The following is a 23,734-nucleotide window of genomic DNA, read 5'->3' as shown; positions in this document are numbered from 1 at the left end:
GACCAAAAAAAGTTAATTAAGTTAACAAAAATTTAATTTGTATTTCCCCATAAGAACACTGAATTAATAAAAAAAAATTTAAAAACGTAACAGTAATTTTTCCTTCTACAAAAGATAACAAAAAAAGAATTTCTAGGCCCAATAGAATTCTGCTTGCATAAAGCATGGATTTGAAAAAAGAATTTTTTTTTGATTTACTAGTTATATTTGTAGACTGACAACAGACATAATTTTGTCGGAATACAGCATGAATTGTCTCAAAAAGAAAAAAAATGTTTAAAGAGTTGATAAGACTGTGTAACGCTATTACTGGTATTCTCATTAGCTTATTATTGTGTTTGATTAGCTTTTAAAATTACAAAGGATGATTTGATAAAAAAAATTTGAATTTTTTTAACATTTTTTTGGCTATGGAACATGACATGTATTTTAGTATATTTTATTGTATGATTTTATTGAACTATGAGTTGTTTTTATTATATGCTACTTTAAAGCCATTAAAAACTTAACCAAATAAATGCCATGCAAACTATTGGGAGGGTAAGGGTTCGTACATAAATTATGCCACACTGAAGGGTAGGGAGGGGGGTTTTCAAGGTTAGGTGACGACTCATATAAAACTTGCTACTTAAGAGTTACGATTTTGTGACAAGGGATGAGGGGGGGTGGGTTAACAAAGGTAGAAAATTGCGTTACTTATTTTTTGGACAACCTCTAATTAGGCGTTCTTCTGAACGAATAAAAAGAACATTTACTAATACTGATATCGATCAATGATGAAAGTGAAGATGTTAAAAAAAGTATATATATATATATATATATATATATATATATATATATATATATATATATATATATATATATTATACACTATTTTGACAATTGAGTTGCACTCTTATTTACAAATTTTATATACAACTGTTGAAATTTAGCCCAAAGAGCATAATTTTTGTTGTTTTTAGTTTTTACCGTTTAACCTTTACAAGCGTTATAGAGCATTGGGGCACATTTGTTTGTACAACTCTAACATGCGTTAAATTATTCGCTCATTCAACTTGCAAGAACTATCCACTTCAGTATCACTAGTTTCAAAACTTTTTTCTTTTTTTCCATCAACTTATGGTCAAATTAAGTTGCGTGTTCATCTTTTTGATTTAATATTTATTATCTTTAGAGTATGCATTACATCCCAGCTAATAAAATTAAAATTGAGTTTTAATTGAGGATGGTAAGACTCAATCGTACGTGTCTAGTTTTAAAATATCGTCATTATGTAAGATATTATATTCTGCACTTTAAAATGACTTGTTTCTACGATTCGTTACTAAATATATATCAAAGCTATGAGCCATAAATGCATTTTGATGTCTTGTATTGAACTGAAAACAAAATATATAAATGTCTAGATTTGCGATATATTGTTGTTGTCATTCTTATTTTATAATTATGAACCAATCATTTCTATAGTTTACTGAAAATCGAAAGATTATTAAATTTTTTTTTTTTCTCATGGTTAAATTACAAGAGTTGCTTATAGGTAGAACTAATTAATATAATTATGTGCTAGTATTCAACAATTACTAAGTCATTAGGTATTGCTTTTAGGTTGAGTTTCTTAAGATTATCTCTTGCACAATAAGTTCTACTAACTTTCTTTAAATTATATCAGTGTGTTTCTTTTTAAATGGGAGAGAGTTAGGGTGTTTGACTCAACAGTAGTATGTCCTGTCAAATCTTGCGACATAAGAAGGCTTTGACGGCTTAAGAGTGTGTTTTATTTGTTTATTTTGATGATGAGATACTTACGAGGATTTATAAAAAAATATGAAATTTTGTTAATTGTTTTGTTAATTGATTGGTTCATTACAGAATCCTTATATTTTATTTTTGACAATACTTTGAGAATTCCCGCCATACGTTGAATAATAAAAAATACTATCGCTGCCCAATCCCAAACTCTTGGTTGATGAGGTAGCTACTTCTGCTCACCCTAAAACAGTCAAATAGTATATAAACTATAGTTGTATAGAAACTAAGTATAAAACGATTATATCCACTAAAACGGTATATCTTATAGTTAAATATGTATTATGTTAAAAACAAACAATTTTACGAAAACGGTATAAATGCTGATTGAATAAAAACTAATTATATAACGAATATTTTCAGTTAAAGGGTGTTAATTAAAGTTAAATATAAACTTTATTTCCACTATTACCAATATTTCAACCAAAGCATTATAGAACAATGAACAAATAATATGAAACAATAATAAACTTAACCCTTCAAATATAACATACGTTTTTTGGTTATGAATATTTTTACGTCTAAATTTTATGCTTTCTGAACTTTTGTCCTTTTTTTATAAGTACTCGGTTACTACATACTTCAATATAGACTTTTGCATTTTCACTTAGAAGTTAACGACCGATGTGTTCCAGATATTGACAAGACTTTTGCTTTAGTTACAAACATTAATTAAAAAGTGCCGCGGTCAAGGATAACACGGAGTTAATGTCGTGAATGACATTTAATTAGAAGTTAAAAATTGTGATATTCAGCCAACTGCGAAATATAATCATTGCACGAATCTTAATTTAAATCTGGTTGAAAACTACGCTGTTCCTGGTCTCCGAGAAGAAAATGAGTTTTTTCTAATTTTACAAGACATTTACTTCTTTTTCAACCACAGTTATAAATAATAGGATATGTTATTAAATTTCAGCAGGAAGTTACAGGAAGTAACATGAAAAGAGCTTCTATAAAGTTATAAAGTTTTTTAAAGCTTTTTGGATATAGTTTGAACTTTAACAGAAACTTCTTTAAAGAAGTTCGAAAAGAGAGAAAAAAATTGAAGCTCTAAAATTAAGAGACAAAATATCAAACTTTGAATTTATTTTTATTTGGCTGATTTTGTATCAAATAATAACAAATGTAAGTTATGCGTTTAAAAATTTAAAAAAGTAGTCCGTAAATCTAAATAAAGCGGCCAAATTAGTTAATATGGAAATCAAGTTTATTTATTTAATAATGACTGTGTTTATATACAATAACCATGTACGTTCCTAATCTAGGCTTTAACAGCCGTTTTATGCTAAAAACAAATACAACTTTGATTTAAACTATTTAGCTGTTTTAGAATATACAATGTTTTGATCTGAGTTCTTATTACTGTTAATAACACTGTTTGTTAGGAAGTAGTATCTCTTTGGATTTTTTTTATTAATTCGCGACGTTAGACTTACTTTTAAAAATAAAAACTTTATGAGACGGCATAAATAAATATTGTTAAAAATTTATTTTTCTCTACAACTTTTTTACTTATAAATTAGGTTTTAATATAGAAGAAAAACATTATTCTGGGGAAACTAGAGCTATGAATAGCTCAATTTTTTCAATAAGTAGAGAAAGAACAAGATAATTATGTCGAGAATTTTTTTTTTTCTTTTTTAAGTGCCCCACGAAGACCTTACGGTCTTATCATAGAGCACCGCGGAGAATCATTTAATGGGAAGTTCACTCCTTCTTCCCAACTGTTATCTCAAAACTTACCCAGAGGTGGGGTTGGAACCACGGATCTTACGTTTCTGAGGCATGTGCGCTACCACTGCGCCACGGCTGCACAAATCGTCCACAATGCCTAATATTATGACCTCTTGTATTTGAAACTATTAAATCAGGTTGGTATTCCGAGTTAAATTATCTACATGAATTACCCTTACGTAAAATATTATTAGATCATGACGGTCTTTTTTTCAAGAGTCGTTAATTTAAAGTAGGTTAGTCTTGTTTCATAGTTTTTCCCTTAAAGACACTTTGTTCGACATGCTTTCTTTTGTATTTTTTCCGTTTTTTTTTATCTTGTCTAAGTAAACTTACCACACCGATGTTGTGTTGTTTAGATGCGCTCTTTCAAGAGAGGTGTATAATAGTTTAGACGCGTTTATATCTACGTTTTTAAAAGAATGTTTTATTATTGTTAACACTTTATAAGCTTAACTGAACATATAACTAACATAAATAGACCATTTTAAGTCGTTTGAAACCAGAGTTCCTAAATCTTTTTCAATTTTTGTTTCAGGTTTCTAAACTCTGGCTAACACCTAATAATACATTGTATATATGTAAACTACTACTTTTGCTACCGATATGCGAGCGTTTACATTTGCTAACGTTAAATTTTATTAGCTATAGTTTTGACTTTTTCATTAATTTGCTTTGAATTTTTTCTATATCCAATTATTTTGAGTCTTATCCAAAAATGATCTAATTATATTAATTAGTTTTAAATAACCAGCATATATTATACACTTAGTTGAAAACTAATTCGGTAAGTCGTTTATCTAAACAGTAAACATAAACGGAGCAAAGACAGAGCCTTGTGGCACTCCACCTGCAACTTTGAAAACCGATTTGAAAATTCACTGTTGCAGATAACACGTTGCACTCTTTTTCATACAAAATTTCAAAACATGCAAAACTTTATATATCTATTTTTTACTCTTTTTTCATTTCTTAAAATGCTTTCTGATATTTTATGATATTACGACTTTATTATTACTACGAATTTATTATTATTATCATAAGGAATTATTTTTTAGAGAATTTTTATAGTTTTAATCTTTGTCACTACATATTTTATTAAGTTTTCATCAAAACTATTCATAATTTTCGTATACTAAATGACTTTTTTTTATATATAAATTCAAACATTATCTAATTAAACTATTTTCTTTTATAGATGATTTTGTAATTGTTTTATTAGTTTGTTTACTTAATTATAATCATGTTAAAACATGATTTTAATTTAGTAAATTTATATATGATTTTAGATTTACTGAATTAATCAAAAGTCAGCTGTTAGATAAAAATAGAATTTTACATAATTAAGGTAAAAATAATTTTGTCTACTGGTATCATTGCAAAACTAACTTTATGTTTTTTTTTATCGCTATTTTTAACTACTTTATTTTATAATATACGAAAAATTTACAAAATTAGTTATTATGATATTAAATATTTTAATAAGTTTTAATGATTTGTTGTGTATCTTTTTAACTTTTTTTAACGCAGTGTCTTAGAAACGCCGTCAACCTCTCTCTCTTTCTCTCTCTCTCTCTCTCTCTCTCTCTCTCTCTCTCTCTCTCTCTCTCTCTCTCTCTTTCACTTTGTCTTTCTCTCTCTCCTCAGTATTCAGGTATTTCTTGGTATTTACTGATTTAATAACTGATGTTATCTAGTCTCTATGTCGTCATCTAAAAGCATGCAAAACTAAACAGTTTGTTTTAAAGATAAATTAGTATTTTATTATAATTTAAAAATAATATATCAACTCTAATTGCTACTATTAATTCATTTACTAACAACTGTAATATATGACTGCTTACTGCTACTCGTATATTACAGTTAAAAAAATGTTTCAGACGTTTAAACTTTCATGGAAAACTTGTAATTAAAAATACTTAAAAATAACGAAGTTAGCAACCTAGTTTGGTTATTTCAGCACAACAGTAAGTTAAATTCATACTTAAATGCATACTTACTTGCATACAAGATTTTTTAAAAACAATTCATTAAATTTAAAACATCATAAATAAATTTAACTCTGCATCCTTTAAATTCACGGTCAGGTACAATGATGTTATTACTCGCTATTGACATATAGCTTAAAATTATATCAATAAAAAAAGCGAAGAAAAACAATATTTCAACCACCGTTTCTTCAACAAATCCACATATTAAAAATATGCCTCTCAAAACTTCATAACTTATAAAATGAGTACTAACTGTTGTTAAAAAACGTAGTAGGAAAAAAAAAAATATATATATATATATATACATATTCTAAGAAAAAAAACATCTCAAGCTATTGAAGGGTAAAAATTAAAGACCATGCAAAAATATATATATATATATATATATATATATATATAAAAATATATATATAAATAAATATATATATATACATATATTTATATAAATACATATGTTAATTCACCTCCTCAATGCCGAGAAGGCTATTAAAGACGAGGTGGCTACTTAATTGTGGTAATAACCCTCTCTAAACTCTATAACTTCGAAACACAAACTTTGACAAACAAGGACACTTAACAAGTTGATGCGCGGACGTGTTGGGGATCGAACTCGGAGCCTCTCGCATATGAAGAGAGCACTCTACACTACACCACTACCGCATTATACCACACTTTTCTCTTTTTTATATAATTTTTGAAACTTTTTTACTACCCCTAATAATGATTTTAAAGAAAACAATTTTTGAGTCTTTAAATCAACTTTGCTCAATTGATTTTTGTTAAAAATTTCTGAAAAAAGTGCTTTAACCCAATATTGATCCTAGTTCTAATCTATTCTTGTATAAATTACTTAAATAAAGTTGTCAAAAGACAACATTTCTGTAAATTTTCACCAAAAATTTACAAAAGTGTTGTGTTTAAAAAGATCTGATTTGATGAATTTCGAAAAACTACCGATAAAAATCTTAACAATTCATGTTATTGAACTATGATATTCTTTTAACCTAAACAACGCATTTAATTCAAATTTAATTTCAAATCTAGTAAGCAAACGTATTTTTTAGGAGAATAAAAAAAAATAGTAATAATCTCCGATATTTTAAAATCGCCTTAACTACACCGAGTAAGAAGTCCAGAAAGTGTTTAAAAAACTCAAAAATTGTGTGTTTGTGTGTGTGTGTGTGTGTGTGCATGTGTGTGTGTGATAACAAACTTTAAGTTGCATTTTATTTTTTGAAAACAAAATATAAATATTAGCAGAATTAAAAATGAAGTAAAATAAATGAGTGCTTTTACTTGTTTCTCTCTAAAAATTATCTTCTGTTCGCAATATTGACAGGTAACCAAACGATAAATGCAATGTTTTTCCATGTGTTCTTTTAGATTCTTAAGCAAAAGTGAAGTAGAACACGGATTATTAGGACATTTTAATGTTTGATATTCGCAAGAACCCAAATGTTCCTTAAAAAAAAAGAACTTATTTAAATTGCTTTAAAATAACAGTAATTTTTGTCTGTATTTATAAAACCTTGTTTTATAAATACTAATAAATACAAATGCATTTTTTTTATCTCTGCTAAGTTATCTAAAAGAACAATCCCTTTAAAACATTTAAAATTAGATAAAATCTTTTTAGATTACATTAACTTAACTACTAACTAATTAACTACTTATTAGATTACATTATAATCAATTATTAGGTTACATTAACTTTACAAAATAAGCTAAACTGTTATAAATCGAAACATTTAGCCCTCTATATTTTATTGCATATGGGTTAAAAAACTTGTCATAATTGTCATCAAGTAGAGTATCATAGTAAATCAAAAAACTTTGGTCTGCTTAAGTTAAACTGTTATAAAATTACTTATACTTTATAATTCCATTTATAAGTGAAGAGCGAGTTTTTAAAGTGGAGCTAAGCTCCAAAATTGAGATTTTCAATGGTTCGGATTCTTGACTAAAGAAAAACTCTTACTATGTCAGTATTAATAAAAAAACTCTTCATCATCTTTGTTTACGGTTAAAAGTCTATTGATTTTCAAAACATATTTTGCCAGACAATTAGATTTTTTTTTTTTTTCCAAAACAATGAAATGAACGCTTTAACCCTTTTAGCAAAATGCTCTTCAAATAGTAATAATAGTCATACTAAAAAAAACATTAATGAAGAATGTTTTTAGGCCTTTCAACACCGAGATATAGTAAAATTGTTGCATCAAATATTTTTGAATAAAATTTAAATAACATACATTAAGTATTTTTAATTCTCCGGTCCATTCACAACCATTGGAAAAATTACTACATTTAACTTTTAATTGCATAATAACTCTTTTAACAGCTATATCGATAAAAATCTATGAGAAAACATTTTATCAATTGTTAGTAACAGACATATTTTTTGAAAAACAAAAAATGGATTTTTCTTTTTAATTACAATAAGTTATATAAATTGATTTAAAAAACTAAATTAATAAACTTAAATATAAAGTTAAAAATAGTTACTTTGCTAGAATCCATAATGCTATTGTCTAATGGACAAATTAAGACCCCCTCTTTTCTAAAAAAAGAAAAACTTTTATATACATATAAATACATATGTATATATATATATATATGTATATATATATATATATATATATATATATATTATATATATATATATATATATATGTATATGTATATATATATATATATATATATATATATATATATATATATATATATATATATATGTATATATAAATATATAGATATATATATATATATATATATATATATATATATATATATATATATATATATATATATATATATATATATATATATATATATATATATATATATATATATATATATATATATATATATATATATATATATATATATATATATATATATATATATATATATATATATATATATATATATATATATATATATATATATATATACAGCAGCGGGCGGTGACAATACACTTTGGTGAGGCCAGGAAATATTAACCAAACTATCTCGCGACGACTTGCTGCCAGCGTAATTGATGCTTTGGTGTTTGTTAGGACGCTAGCGTTATTTGATTAGTTGAGAGTTAAGGGCTAGCATACTTTCAAAATAAACTATTTTATAACATTGAATCTTTTAAACCTACGTAAAAACCAACAAAAACTGACTGAAAACTGCCCTAATTGTTGGAAGCATAACTTTTTTTAAAGTAATAAAACACCGTTCAGCATCAGCTGTAGACACAAACGTGACCAAAACAATCTCTATCAACTTTGATACTTCAGAAAATGTTTTAACCAGTTTATTTTCATTCATAATTGGGATAGGGCATTAATTGTGCCGATATCACTAAAAACAGCATTTTCAACAAAACGGTTAATTCCGACATCAACTTAACTTCTTAGTATTGGTTAGTTATTTTAATATTTTACATGTTTCCGAGAAAAATGTTGTATATTAAAATTGAAATTTTTCGGATCCAAAATTGGTTTATGGATCCCAATGACGAGAAACGTTAAGCCAATAAACTATCAATTTTGTTCATGTTAATTTATCTTCTTAGTGAACCTAAATTATTGATAAATAAGGTAACTTTAAACTATTTTGTAACTTTGACTTTGGTATGATTTAAAAACAAACTTTACCAACAGTAGTTTAGTCAAGAAGGGTTTCTTAATTACCAATCGATAAAATAATAAAAAGTGTAACATTACATACATTGAACTCTCTGATAGGTTCACATAACGTTTTCTGAGAATGGCGAAAGGGTCAACAAAAACAAAAAGTTATACAACATTAAAAAACTTTTTTAAAAATTTTTTTCATAATACAACACATATTTTACTTAATTAAATCCATAATTCTTAAATACAACATTTACAATCTCAGTCATAAATAATAGTAAACTTCACAAGATTATTTACATTGTCAAAGATGCTTCATGATTTCATGTAATTAAAGATAAAAACTTAACATCTGTTTGTAACCATAGATAACACTTTAATGTTTATATAGTTTTAGTTATTTGGCTTCAACTTTCAACAAAAAAAAAAACATTTCAATAAAATATTCTGATTATTTTATTTCCATGGTAATGGTAAATGTCAAACATGTTAAAATAATCTAAACTTTGCATATTTTTTTAATTAGTGTCTATTTGGAAGTATTAATTAATGGAGTTGTATTAAGAAATGTAACAGTACCACCAGTGGTACAGTTTTCGTGATTAAAAAAAATTTTCTTTATATCTTCTGTTGTTTTAGTTGTTTGTAGTTTTGTTAAATCAAACTAATAATAACATTGACTAATTTTAAAATATTTCTTGAAAACCCAGTTGCATTTTTTTGTTGATGAAAAATTCTTTAAAACTTGTAATTGATGTTTATCATCATGGTTGAAAATGGCTCTGGTTCAGCGTCGATCTAATTGGCAACTTAAAAGGTAGAATAACTCAACTGCCACCAAACAGTGTAAACAATTTTCAATGGCTGATTCATTATGCTGCAGAATATAATACGTAAGCTATTTTGAAAAAATAAACTTTCCAATCCCTCATTTAGAATAGAACAAGAATTTTAAAAGTACATACAGTTTGTAGCTCTTATTATATTTGTAGAAATTACGTAAGCTTTCTCATGTCACAATATATAAACTTGCTAAACATTGCCATACACTTGCTTTACATTTGTTCGATTAATACACAAATCAAGATTCTCATTAATATGGCTGAGCCACTATTTTTTCTCTGTAAAAAAAACAAACAAGCGTTATAAATTTAAAAAAAATAAAACAATATATGCCTGAAAATGTAGTTCACTAACAAAAGTTATAAAATGTACAAGATTGTTGATTATAAAAGAAATGCGAAACTTTTTCATGATATTTTAAAATCAATTTTCTAAACTGTTTAATTCCCCTAGAATTTCTAAACTTATAATTGCATTCTTTTTACCATTATTATTTCTGTTATAAATATAGAATAAAATGACTTGTCCTAGAAAATCTAGTTTCTGAAAATTAATAAAAATTAATTTTTATTTTATTAACTGTATCTCTTTAAGTTTTTATGTCAAACCAACATTTATACCAGTAATTTCTGTTACTTTATTTTAAATATCATGTTTTTGCCATGCTCCTATTCCTATTAATTTATACTCCTAATAAATACATGATAAATTTTATATCTACATATCCAGGTGAGGAAACCAATATTAACACTGTTAATATTGTAATATTAACACTGTTAATATTGTAATATTAACACTGTTAATATTGTAATATTAACACTAATATTGTAATATTAAGACTGTTAGTATTGTAATATTAACACTGTTAATATTGTAATATTAACACTGTTAATATTGTAATATTAACACTGTTAATATTGTAATATTATCACTGTTAATATTCACAGTAAAATTGCAATATTAACAAATGTATGATGTTTACAACGTTATTTCTACAAATAAGTGTTTACATTTAATGTTATAAAGTTTTCTAATATTACTGTACCTTATTGAGTCAACAAACTTCTGACTTTTTGCAGCAGTAAATTCTTCACTCTTTGAATCGAGAATTAAAAATAGTGGATGAAATTTTACAGCTTAGTGATGTTTTCAAACTTCTTTTTTCTAGGGCCAGGTTAATGAGGCTCTGCGGTGCGCTTTTTCGTCCCACCTGAAAGCATAATAACTTCTGCGCGCGCATCAAAAATTATATTTCTACAAACAAATTAAATGGAGCCAGTAAAAATCGGCCCAGCCGTTATTAGCAATGAAATAAAACAACGCTACAATACTTTAAACAAATTGCAAATAAAAGTATTACTTATAAAATAAAATGATTTAAAATTAAAACTAACTTAGAGCTATTTATTTTTATAAAATCTGTCTGCAAATAGTTTAGCTAATAGTTGCATATTTACATATATATAAATACATATTTACATTAACAAATACTTTATTTTAAATAAATCTAGCTGGGGTCGGGCCCCTATGGCCCCTATTGACGAGCCGCCACTGTGTGTGTGTGTGTGTGTGTGTGTGTGTGTGTGTGTGTGTGTGTGTGTGTGTGTGTGTGTGTGTGTGTGTGTGTGTGTGTGTGTGTGTGTGTGTATATATATATATATATATATATATATATATATATATATATATATATAAATAAAAATTTTGCAACATATTTAATTTGACAAAAGTATAAAAAATGCAGATAATGTAAAATAAAAATACACTGCTGCACCACCTCAGAAAATATTATTTTCAATCGCATATTTTGGAAGAATGTTGCTTTAAACAAAAGAAAACGGTATTTAATAAAAAAAGATTTATCAAGGTAAGGATTTCTAATTTAATATTTAAGTTTTGAAAAATACACAAAAAGCCATATTTTTTTTAATGCAACTTACAGTAGGTTAGAATTTACTTCTTACAGGACAAAACTAATAACTCCTCATTTTAAAAAGACTGCACTTTTGCTAATTTGAGGTTGCGGTATCAATGGTGAAATTAGTTTTAATTTTGGGTTGCTATGGATACCTAAATTGCTTAGCAACCACATATTTTATTAACGGTGATGAAGATAAATTGGTTTAAAGTAATAACTTTATCTGATTATTCCCATAATTACAACATACATTATTATTACACTGCAAATGTAAAGGTACTAAGAATTTTTATTAGCTTGGTTGTGATACCTGGAATAACTGATAACGGTATTCACGATTATATCACGATTAAGATTAAATTTCTTAAAATATCAAAGTTATAAAGAAGACTAATATTAATGTGGCATTCTGATTGAAAATTATTTTATGGATTTAAAAAATTAAACACGTATTATATTATTAATTTACACTATTTTCATGCAGTTCTAGGGCTCTTTTTATTATTTCAGGAAACCAATACATAATCCATATAAATAGGAACCTTAAAGCTTAAACCTTTTTTTGTTTATAATAGTATAAAAGTTTTGGTTTAAAATAATTTTTTATTCAAAAACTCATATATTCTTATAATTGTAAAGCAGCTTTAGCTTCTTTTTCTTTACCATCTTGGTGCAAACTACAATCTGATGCAAACAATAGTTAGGAAGATGAAAAAGATGCAACTAATGGTGCCAATCTTCTTTTCTTTGCTTTATTACTTGAAGAATCATAATTCACCTGGAATCTGGACACTACAATTGAATAAGAGCAGAGTTATCTTTATCAATGAAGGCAGTTAAAAGAATATTCTTACCAATTACAAATTGAACCGATTTTGGTTCATTTTTTACCCAGTGTTTGTTATTCTCTTCGAAACAAATTTAGAGCTTTTGCATATTTCACCTCTATCAAAGATGGTTTATGAAATTAGACAAGTTGTTATAAGCAGTTATGTTCGTACCATTTACAATTGCACCCAACATATTAGGATCAGCTAACTTCAAGTTTTCTTATTTTATATATGAATAAATATCGATATTTTTCATGTTTTAAGTATATATAAAAAAAATGAATTACACTTACAAAATCTTATAAATAGATATTTTAAGGTGTATCAATATTAAAACAAGTTTATAACACTAATCTAGACTCACTGAAACCCAATTATTACATTGCCATTTAAAACAAAACACATATCATGTTTTCGCCAAATAAAATTGAATACATCAGTTAATTTGTAAAAATCATTATTAGAGACCAGGCGGACATCCGTGGATTATAGACTAAATTTATATTGATAATATACATATTAAACAATGTATTTAAAGTCTCAAATTACTGGACCACCTTGGAACGTAAAAGTATTTGATTATATAACTGAAATTTTACCTTAAAAAAGTACTTCAAGTACGCCGTCATCTGAAATCATTTTATTTGACATAACTTACGTGGAAAATAGTGCTGTAATAGCTCAATTCAAAGATAATACTTGATTTTTAATACTTTAGCTATTCCAGCTATATATTCCAGCTATTTATTCCAGTAATAGCTTACTTTACCATCAAGAATGAGAGAAGAATCACAGATAATAACAACATCACATTACAGAAAATCATTATTTGAATCCTCTGAAAAATCAAAAAATTTAAAACAACAAAAAATAGAAATTGAATGTGGGTAAGGACAGTGTGTAGAAAGGGTTGAAATTTTAAATGTTGAAAACTGGGAATATTATGTTTTGTAATGGATTATGAAGTAAGGCTGCATGAAGAAAAGTGGAGTCAATGTTTAAAATGTACCATTTTAGCTCATTCTGACAGTTATATATTTCAAAAACTGGCGAAGCAATCTGTGGTTTAAGTGACAAGTGACAATGCGTTTGATTACATGATTGGCTAGTGACAATTTGAATATGTATTATGTTTGTTTGCTTATATCTTATATACTATTATTAGCTGCATTATACTATAAAATGATTAATTTATAGAACTTCTTAAAATTCTCTTTGGTTTATCATTATTTATTTGAATTGCTTCAGGAAAAATCTGTATTATTTTGCCTTGCATAGCGAGTGTAGGTGTTGTCAATAAAGTATCTCTGATGATCAAAGCAATGTAGTTTTAAAACTTTTATTTTGTTAGACTTTTGTAGAATGGTAGAAGATTTAAAAAGTATCAAGTTCTTTTTTCAAAAGTTATTAGACGGCCTGCATACTGCATAATGTATAACAATGATTACTGCAACAAGTTAAGAACTACAACTTTTACTGTACTTGCAATAACTAAATGTTTATAGCATTATAAAAATTTACGTTATTAAACATATTTTTGTAATTCTATAATAAATTAAATTTCTAAGTTTGTTTTTAGTTATATTTTACAAATAATTTTTTTTAATGAATTGTTTAAACTTGTTTAAATTAAACAAGTAAACTTTAAAAGCACCGATTGCCAAAGAACTGATATCAAATCACACAATATCCTTGTCACCATGTACAGCTCAATCACCATTAGCTGTTCGCATAAACCTCCTGAAGTACGTACTTTTAACTTTTCATTCAAAACCTCATTGTTGTAACACTTTGTCAAACAAAACGACTCTTCTTTTCAAAAAACTACAAACTGTCTTTACCAAACACAAACTGGCATTTTGGTATTAAATTGCATTAAGCTAGAGTAGATGGTTTATAAAGAAATAGTAGTTAACTTAAAAATAAAAAAGTTCAAATTTAACTAGTTACTATCTTCTTTGAAAAATAAGTTTAAAAAATCAACATAAACCGCTTTAAAGACACCATTTTTAGTTGAGTTACAAAAAAATGCGTCATTAAAAATATGTGAAGGTAAACAAACTAATTTTTTCCAGAGTTTTATTAATATATCTTTATGTGTCTATCTAAACCCAAGCAAATTGCAACCACGTTTTTTAAATCTAAATATATGGCTTTTATGTAAAACTACCCATTTATACAGGACCCAAACATCTCTAAAAAATTATAAAAATTAAATAATAAGTTATTTACGTTTTATAATGTATAAAAATACGCGGAAACAAGTTTTGCAGCAACATTCGTATTGAAATTCATTAATTATAACTCACTTTAGTTAATGTTTCATAATAAACTAAATAAAAAAAGTTAAAACGAAAGTAAGACACAATTGGGAGGACCTGCTACTTTCAAACTTTGCTGCTCACAAATGCAAAACACAACTCTTCTGTTTAAGTTTTTGAAATCACTTCAAATAAATTACCGCCGGACTACATAAGCTTGCCACCAACTACGCTCACTTACAATCTCAATACACAAGTCCCATTACATCCAACCTGTTTTCCTTCTTTACTCTTCAAAATAATTATTTCAAAATGTCTGTCAACAAATAAGAGGCATACTACTATCTCATTGACAAAATGTTGTTCATGATGGCGGATACTCCCCACTTTGCCAAATCATCTTGATCTTTAATGACACTCCAAGATATTTCATAATCACGCGCAACATTAAATCCAATACCAAGTCGTGTAAACTCAGTATGCGTTTTGATGCTTCTCTCCGCTCAAAAACATGGCTGATTTTATATCTTTATTTTGTTGAATAACATCAATTAAGAGAGCTTTTCCTTTGGAGAGTTCTATTTTGTTTTCGTCATCTTCAAATAACCATTTACGACTAATCTAACCTTCTAGTTTATTTTCGGATTCTGCACTTGCATGTTTTGGTATGTTGTATTGGGAAACTTTGTTAAATAATTGGTTGGAGCCTTCTCTACGTCTCCATTTCCGTTTAACTTTCTATTTGACACTATCAAATATTGATGATTTTCTTGATCTTGTTTTTTAATGCCAAAAACACATTTCTCTCCAACATTCAATTATCGTTTTATAAAAAGTTTGTACGCAGTACAAGCTTCTACAGAAAATGCTGCCAACAAACAACGCTCAACTTCCCTTTTATCTTGCTTACCTTCAGCGTTTAAAGCATCATATACTAAATTTTTCAAAAAAGGGTTGAAAAAATTAATTGCAGTTTTACATTCTGCATTATGACAACTACTTTCGGTCGTTGTGTCCAAACGGCGACGTCCGAAGTTCCATCATACGATTAAAATAAATCAAATAATTTTATAGTTGAATGTCATGTGCGGTTAGCTTGTAATTTTTTTTGTTGAAATAAAAACTTCCTTTCATTCCAAATAAATTATCATTTGTTTCAAACTACCCACAATATTCGGCGTTAAAAAACCGCTTCATACATAATTACAGTTAAAATAATTAAGAGCTGATTAAAAAAGAAACCACATAACTACCAAAGAATACTCTTGAACTTTCTACACACAAATTACATTTTATACATTGAATGAAAATAAACCCATTTACATTAAATGAACATTGGGTCATATATATTGGATCAATTTTGTGTTTATATTGTAAAAAAATCAACTTTTGCAAGATTAATCTGACATTGAATCAATATAACAAATCAAGCTGCTTTTAAAATTAAAGTTGATATTAGATCAACTTTGGGTTAGCGTCGAAACAAAAAAAGGCAGCATTAACAATAGTTTTACATATTTCGGTCAAGTGTATGCATGCAAACTCGGAAGTATGTAGTCTATTAAATGTATTTTTATATGCATGCCACATAACTTGCAATATCAATCTACAAAAGTTAATACCTTTTTCTCATTTCTTCTGCACATGACAAACAAAGTCGATGACCACATTGTGTTTGAATAGGCTCACGAAGAGCCATTTTACATACAGGACATTCATGTTCATCTAAAAGTTCATTTATAAAATACGCATCGTATCCACCGAAGTTCTCCTCATTTAGGCTTTCCATTTTTTTTCTTTTGCTAAACATAAAAATGTTGATATTAAACGTTTTTTTTTTTAACTTTTTTTAGTTAAAACAAATAAACTTTTAAACTATTTTGTAAACTGAAATATTGAAACTTTGATTTTGTATTCTAATACTTTAATGAATGTTTGCTTTCATTAAAGTGTCATTTGTGTCAAAACTTGCTAAACCTGTTATAGTGCATTTGATTTAATTTATTCTTGTTGTGTTGTTTAACATGGCTACATCACTTTTTTGGTTGGTTGTTCTAGTCATTTAATGATACTTAAAAGTAGGAAAAACTTATTTGTAAAGTTCAAAATCGTATATAAAAAGATCCTATCAGCTAACGCTCCTAACACTTTAAACCTAGTCTTTTTCCAACTAAATAAAAGATTAATAGCGTCAAACAATTTATAAATGCATTTATAAATTTATACAAATCTCAATGGGAATCTTCAAAATACTGTAAAAATAGTTTAGATTGTTTTTGAGATGAAAGGTTTTAATACCTTACAGAGAGATTAGGGTACAATTAGGTATGTGTATTAAAATTTTAAGTTTATCAAATACTAGATTATTATTATATATAATTAAAAAACTCTCAAATACAGTATTTTAAGGGTGAAAAAACTATCTAACTAAATGCAAGTAGATCTACTCAAAGTTAATAAGTTTTAAGTAACGAATTTTTGAAACATGGATTTATTGAAAAAGTTATGGTCATATTTTATTATTTATTTGTCTAAATTGTTATTAATTTGTTAATTTTCACCTTAAGGAATATAACTTGGTATCAAAAAATTTAACTTTTTTTAACCAAGCACTTTCGGGGACTACCTTCTTAACAGTAAAAAAGTACATAATCCTTTCCTAAAAGGATTTTTTTTTTAGCCAAAAAGTAAAATTAATTTTATTCCAGACCACAAAAAATAATGAGAACTGTAACTTAGATTTGCGAGAGTATGTGGTAATGATAGTTTTACATATCAAAGAACTGAAAAAGTTTAATGCTTATAAACTTATCTTTTTTTCAAAAGAATGGAAGTAAAACGCAATTTACAATACATCTAATAAAAGTTTTGTTAAAAACTTATTTCGCACAGTTTGTTTAAAAAATCATTTTGCAAATAATAGCTCATATTCAATAATGAGGTTTTGCTGAATCATTTCTAATTGTTTATTTATACTTTGCATAATTGAAAAACAAATACATTTGTTATTATAAAAAGGTTTCGGATAAGAAAACATACCAGATAAGTTATTTTTGCGCATTGTTAGTTATATTAAAGTCCAGTTGCGACAGAACACGCATAAAAGTACAACAGTACTAGTCTATCATAGCTGTAGAAGAAAGTTTGTGGATAGTCGTAAAGATCAATATTATGTGTACCAAGAAAGAAATTTACTTGAAGAAGTATTTGATTGGAAATCAAAAGGTTTTCTTTGTACCAAAAAGGTAGACCACGAGCATTTAGCAACTGCTAAAATTGAATCCATACCATTGATTAACAAAATGATTAAACGTTCTTTAAATAGATAGGAAGAATGTGGAAATGTTGTTGATTTTCGTTGGATGTCTTGTAATGACTGACTGCGAACTTTGTACCCTTTCGGATGTGCACATTAACATCAAAAAACTTAGTAATGGTTATTCATATTACTCAACGAAATCTTTAAAATGAATGTTACTTGAACATTATGGTGATCATACTTTTTAAAGAACTGTCCGGTCAATCTAATTTAGTTTGTGTTCAGAGACATGGCTTCTTTTGATATATTAAAAATTCAAAAATAGAAAGCTTGTACTAAAGACAATATTATTGCTCCCGCTGCAAGTATAATTACGAGCAAAATCAGAAAAATGGATGTAATTAAATCTGTATATCAATCACAAGAGGATATGGGTGACATTGAATATAGACTTAAGTGGGTTCCAAAGAGTTTACAGCAATTCTCAAGCCTTTTAATTATTGTAAAGCTTTGACAAATTAGTTTAGGACAATGAACTACTCAAGTTTTGCGACGAAGATTTATGAAAGCACCAACTCCATTTGGGATTGGCGTAAATTGATATATCTTTTGAAACAAAATGGCTTGTGAATCACCTTTATAAATTTAGATCTTCAATATCCACCGATGAACAGAAGTTATTTAAGTCATCTGCTGCAGTTAGTAAAGTAAATGCTGTGCAAGAACAAAAGCCGAATTTCTTACATTGAGTGGCTGACAATCTAGATCACAACATTGGCACATTGACCGGAAAAGGATCGTTTCACGGAATAGGTTTAATATCAATATGTTCATTTTCTAAATACAGTTATGAAAGCATAACGAGTTTGAAACACAAGTCTATTAAAAACATATCTGATGTGTCATCTAAAATAATGCCTTATCACGGATCAAGCTATCACGGTTTATTAAATGTAATAAAAGATTTGTATCTGGTTTAAACTAATAAAAGATTTGTATCTGAAGTATTTCGTGCGCCCGAAATTAGTGATATTGTTAGGTTTGTCGCATGGTTCTTTAGCTCAAAAAATAATCCTCGCCCGAATCGGTCAAGTTATATGATGCACACTACATCACAATCAACAACAAGTAATGAAAAAGCATTCATCAAGTTTTTACCTATAATTAACTCCTAAGATAAAACTTGCATATACTTATACTGCTTTTGATAACTGATAAAGCTAATAAATATAAAACAATTATTTCCTGCGTAGAGTTTGATCAGCCTTTGTGGCAGAAACCGCTCGGTGTTATAAATCATCAGAACCTCAATATAGTATGTCGACTCTTAGGGTTTCACACAATGATGGGTTTTCTCGGAAGAATTGGAAAACTAATGGCAGGAACTGGCCTAAAAAAGGTGTTAAAGCAAGTTTGCTCTGAAGATACGGTAAAGCATATGCTTAAAGGAAAAGCTGTTTCAAATTCCCTCAGTCATGTTATAGATATTTTATTTGACGATTAAAAACTAGATATATCCGGACTTGAATACAGTTATAAAATGATAATGCAAAATGATATGAACAAGAAAGAGTCAGTCAGACTTGGTAATACAGATGCTTTCAAAAATATTGAATTTGCCATATAAACCTACACATCATAGGAATGACACACTGCAAAACTTTGTATCTTGTACATATACTACATTGGTACCATAAAGGAACTTTTAGTTCCAGAATTTGTAACTGGTATTTGCATCTTCAAGCAATCTTAAAAATGTTTAATTATTTGCCGCATTAGGACACTATGCCAAGTATTCCAGGTTATACTTGCCAGAAATTCAATATCTTAGAGAAACAAACATGTAGTTACACAACAATTTTTAGATGGTTGTCACGTAGTGCACCAATCTGCAAGGTATAAGGCTGACCTATCTTCTGATCTTGTAATTTAGCAGACCCTGATGCGTTCTTTAAAATGCAAAGTTGGTTTAATATAAAATGGAATAAAAATAAATTAAAAAAAGAACATAAAAAAAATATATATTTATTACCCACGGGTGTTGTGTGAGTCAATGGTAAAGATCGTGTCAACTGCGACGAGGCTGAGAACATTTTCGTTTGTCTAAAAACTTTTTTTGACGGTCTTAAGTTCAATGAAGCAAAGTTTAAAAATAAGAAAAGGTTTTTTTCTTTGGATATTTTGACTAATAGCGTAAAACTAGACAATCAAACTAATTGTGTCGATTCAACACTTTTTAATAGGTTTGCAGCAACTGCAGAAAGATAGGATGACGCTTAACTATACTTTGACTATGCGCTCATTCATACCCCAAAAGTATTATTTAAAAATAATCTAACGCTGAAAGCAAACAAATCATCTTTACGCAAAATGATTCTTCCTGACAACAAAATTAAGTCTAGTACAAACGTTAGCTTGTGCATGTATGTCCTTCACAGAGGTTCCTTACTTCACAGAGTTATTTGGAACATAGGTATGAGATTTATAAAAATTGACCTACGTCAGATATATAAGAAAAAAGTATGCCACCACTTATATTATATTTAATGGTCATAATAAATGGTTTTCAATTAAATCTAATAAACACATAGATAGAACAAAATGCAATGGTTTTTCCCAAAATTTTGTTTAGAAAGAAAATAATTAGATTCCGAACTCACATAAGCGTTTTCAATCAAATTCACACAACAAAACACAGTTAATTTTATTTTGTCAGATTATCTTAAACAAGATGGCTAAAAAGTATATCTTTGCAAAGGGGATGCTCATACAAAAATTGTCTCTAAACTGTTGGAAGTTGCAAAAAAATTTCACCATGCATTATTTTTTCCAATGATACTGATATAGCAGTGATGTTAATTTATCATTGGAAAGATTAATTAAATGAAGTTTTTTTAATCATAAAAGCAAGAAAAAACTCTGAAGAATAAAAGATGCTTAATTTCGAATAATGGATTTTAGACAACATCTGTTATTTGTTCATGAAGAGTCAGGATGTGACTCGACATCTTCAATACTTTGTTAAGAAAAACGTTGTTTTTGAAAAATACTTTAAAATTCAAATAGTATACAATCAGTATCTGCTATTATTTTGGATTACTGGGCAACCAAAAAAGAAGTTGGAGAATCTGCTGTAAAGGTTTTCATTGAATTTTTTGGTGAAAATGCAGAATCTTTGTTTAGGAAAATGCGGTAAACATTTGAACGTTTAATTTTGACTTTTTCGACTTACGCCCTTCATTTAGATTGAGAAAATTTAGATTTAAACAGAAAAAATGTCATATTTTTATAGTATTATTTCTTAGATATTTTTGAAATATAAACAAATGGTTTGTGAAAGAAATATAAAACTAGAAAAGTTACCACTAACAAATCGTGCGGCTTTTTTTATGGTTTTAGAGTTCATCTCCAGGTTATTAAAGGAAAATGCTAGATGAATCTTTCAGCTCAATTCCAAAAAAATGGAGATGGAAATTAGATAATGGTTATCTTCTTTCAATACCTACAGACAAAGATGTAGCACTAACCAATATATCAAAGTGATTCGTTGTGTTTGTAAGACTTGGTCAAGAAATTTGCGCAGAATTAGTATATGTTCTTGCAAGAAAAACATGTCTGCATGCTGTATCTATCGCGGGCAAGACTGCAGTAATAAAGCCGTGAACTTTATTTTTGAAATATATTATATGCACATAATCTTCTTAAAATATATTACTCACTATTGTGATACGATTGTTTTACATTCTTAGAATATATTCTAAAAATGTACAACAATAATTACATTTTTAGATTGTTTTACATTTATATATATATATATATATATATATAAATGTTTTACATTTATATATATATATATATATATATATATATATATATATATAAACATTTATATATATATATATATATATAAAACTTCAAAAAAGTGTTGTACTTTGCCAACGCTAATAAAACGTTGCTTTGACAACGTTGAGAAAGTGAAACATTGACAATTATGTCTTTGGTCTCTTAATGGAAAGGCAAGGAAAACTTAATAGAATGCATGCAGATGGTATAAAAAATATTTTAATAAAGTTATGTTTTATAACCTATTTTTGTTGTGACTAATTTAAAACTTTTAGATTTTATATCAAAATGTATATAATATATATATATCTCAGCATAAATTCGATTTATTAAAGGTTGTTTTTGGTCATTGTTTTATTTATTTTAAGTTGACAATTTGAATAAAATGCTCAACTTTTTTAAATATATTATTTCTTACTTAGAAATAGTACTAAATTTTAATAAAATTAAGATGTATAAAGTGATATCAAAATTATTAAAAGTATATTAGTCTTAAAAGTATATAAGTATATAAGTATAAAAGAATAAAAAGTAAATAAGTCAGACTAAACTAACGCTGTTAACAGAAAAACACTTTTAATTTGTTCGAAAAACATTTAACACTTTAACCTAATTATCAAGTAAATACTTCAGTGTAAAATCCTACACAAACAATGAAAGTATGCAATATTAAGTTGTTTTTTTTGAATAAAAACACATTGGATAAGTAACTTCTTTTCCATTTTTTAAAATAACTTCTAATTTTATTACGAAAAGTATCAAGTCCTAATTATAGTGTTGGTGTTGTATATTGAATTCTAACATTTATTCTTTATCATATATTTTTATTGGTACAAATTTTTATTTATTTTAATAATATATGTTTATTCATGTATATATGGGTAAACTTATGAATATATATAAAAGAAATATATATTTTTAAATACGTATATACAATGCTGGCTGGTGGCGTCTGCGAAGTGTGCAAAGCACACTGGCAGAAAATATTAAGATCAACATAACTGAAAAATTGCCAAAAAAATTCTGTTTTTCTGATAAAATTTGATCAAAATTTTAGGCGGCAATATATTTTTTTGCACACACTAAAAATTGCTCACAAGCCGGCTCTGTTTATAATATATATATATATATATATATATATATATATATATATATATATATATATATATATATATATATATATATATATATATATATATATAAAATATTTTGAGTGAATATGTCTAAATATATATATATATATATATATATATATATATTTAGACATATTCACTCAAAAAATTAAAAGTTGTCTATCAGACAGAGCAGCAAAAGTTGTGTGAAAAACATGCTTCAGGAGGAGATGGACATTGAATTAATACAACTGCACTGCAATGTTTATCCACTGGAAACTATTGATTTAGAGACATTATCAGCTCTTAGAACAATAGATAACGAGATGAAGGTAAAACCAGCTAAAGGAACTGATGGGATTGCCATAACAGTTCTCAAAAATTTGTCAAAGCTAAGGTAATGGCTATTTTTATTTAACTTTATAAAATATTTAATAACAATTTTAAAAACTTTATTTTTTCTTTATTGTTTCACAAACTGTTATGAAAATATGAAATTGTAATTTTT

The 23,734-nt window shown here is 27.0% G+C and overlaps 1 protein-coding gene across 1 annotated transcript in view; it reads right to left on the bottom strand.

Annotated features, from left to right (window-relative positions):
• Window positions 1-16,845, bottom strand: part of LOC136084379 (TNF receptor-associated factor 6-like) — a 28,712-nt gene extending 11,867 nt beyond the window's left edge. The window contains exons 1-4 of the mRNA XM_065804393.1: window positions 16,635-16,845; window positions 8,040-8,094; window positions 7,787-7,891; window positions 6,831-6,995 (exon numbers count right to left, since the gene is read on the bottom strand). Coding sequence (XP_065660465.1) covers window positions 6,831-6,995; window positions 7,787-7,891; window positions 8,040-8,094; window positions 16,635-16,822 — 513 coding nt within the window. The 5' untranslated portion in view covers window positions 16,823-16,845. The remainder of the gene's footprint in view (window positions 1-6,830; window positions 6,996-7,786; window positions 7,892-8,039; window positions 8,095-16,634) is intronic.
• Window positions 16,846-23,734: the final 6,889 nt, after the last annotated feature.

This window comes from Hydra vulgaris, chromosome 08 (genome assembly GCF_038396675.1).
Source record: "Hydra vulgaris chromosome 08, alternate assembly HydraT2T_AEP".
Lineage (NCBI taxonomy): Eukaryota > Metazoa > Cnidaria > Hydrozoa > Anthoathecata > Hydridae > Hydra > Hydra vulgaris.
Note: the sequence above shows the minus strand (reverse complement) of the source record. Positions and strands in the feature narration are given on the sequence as shown.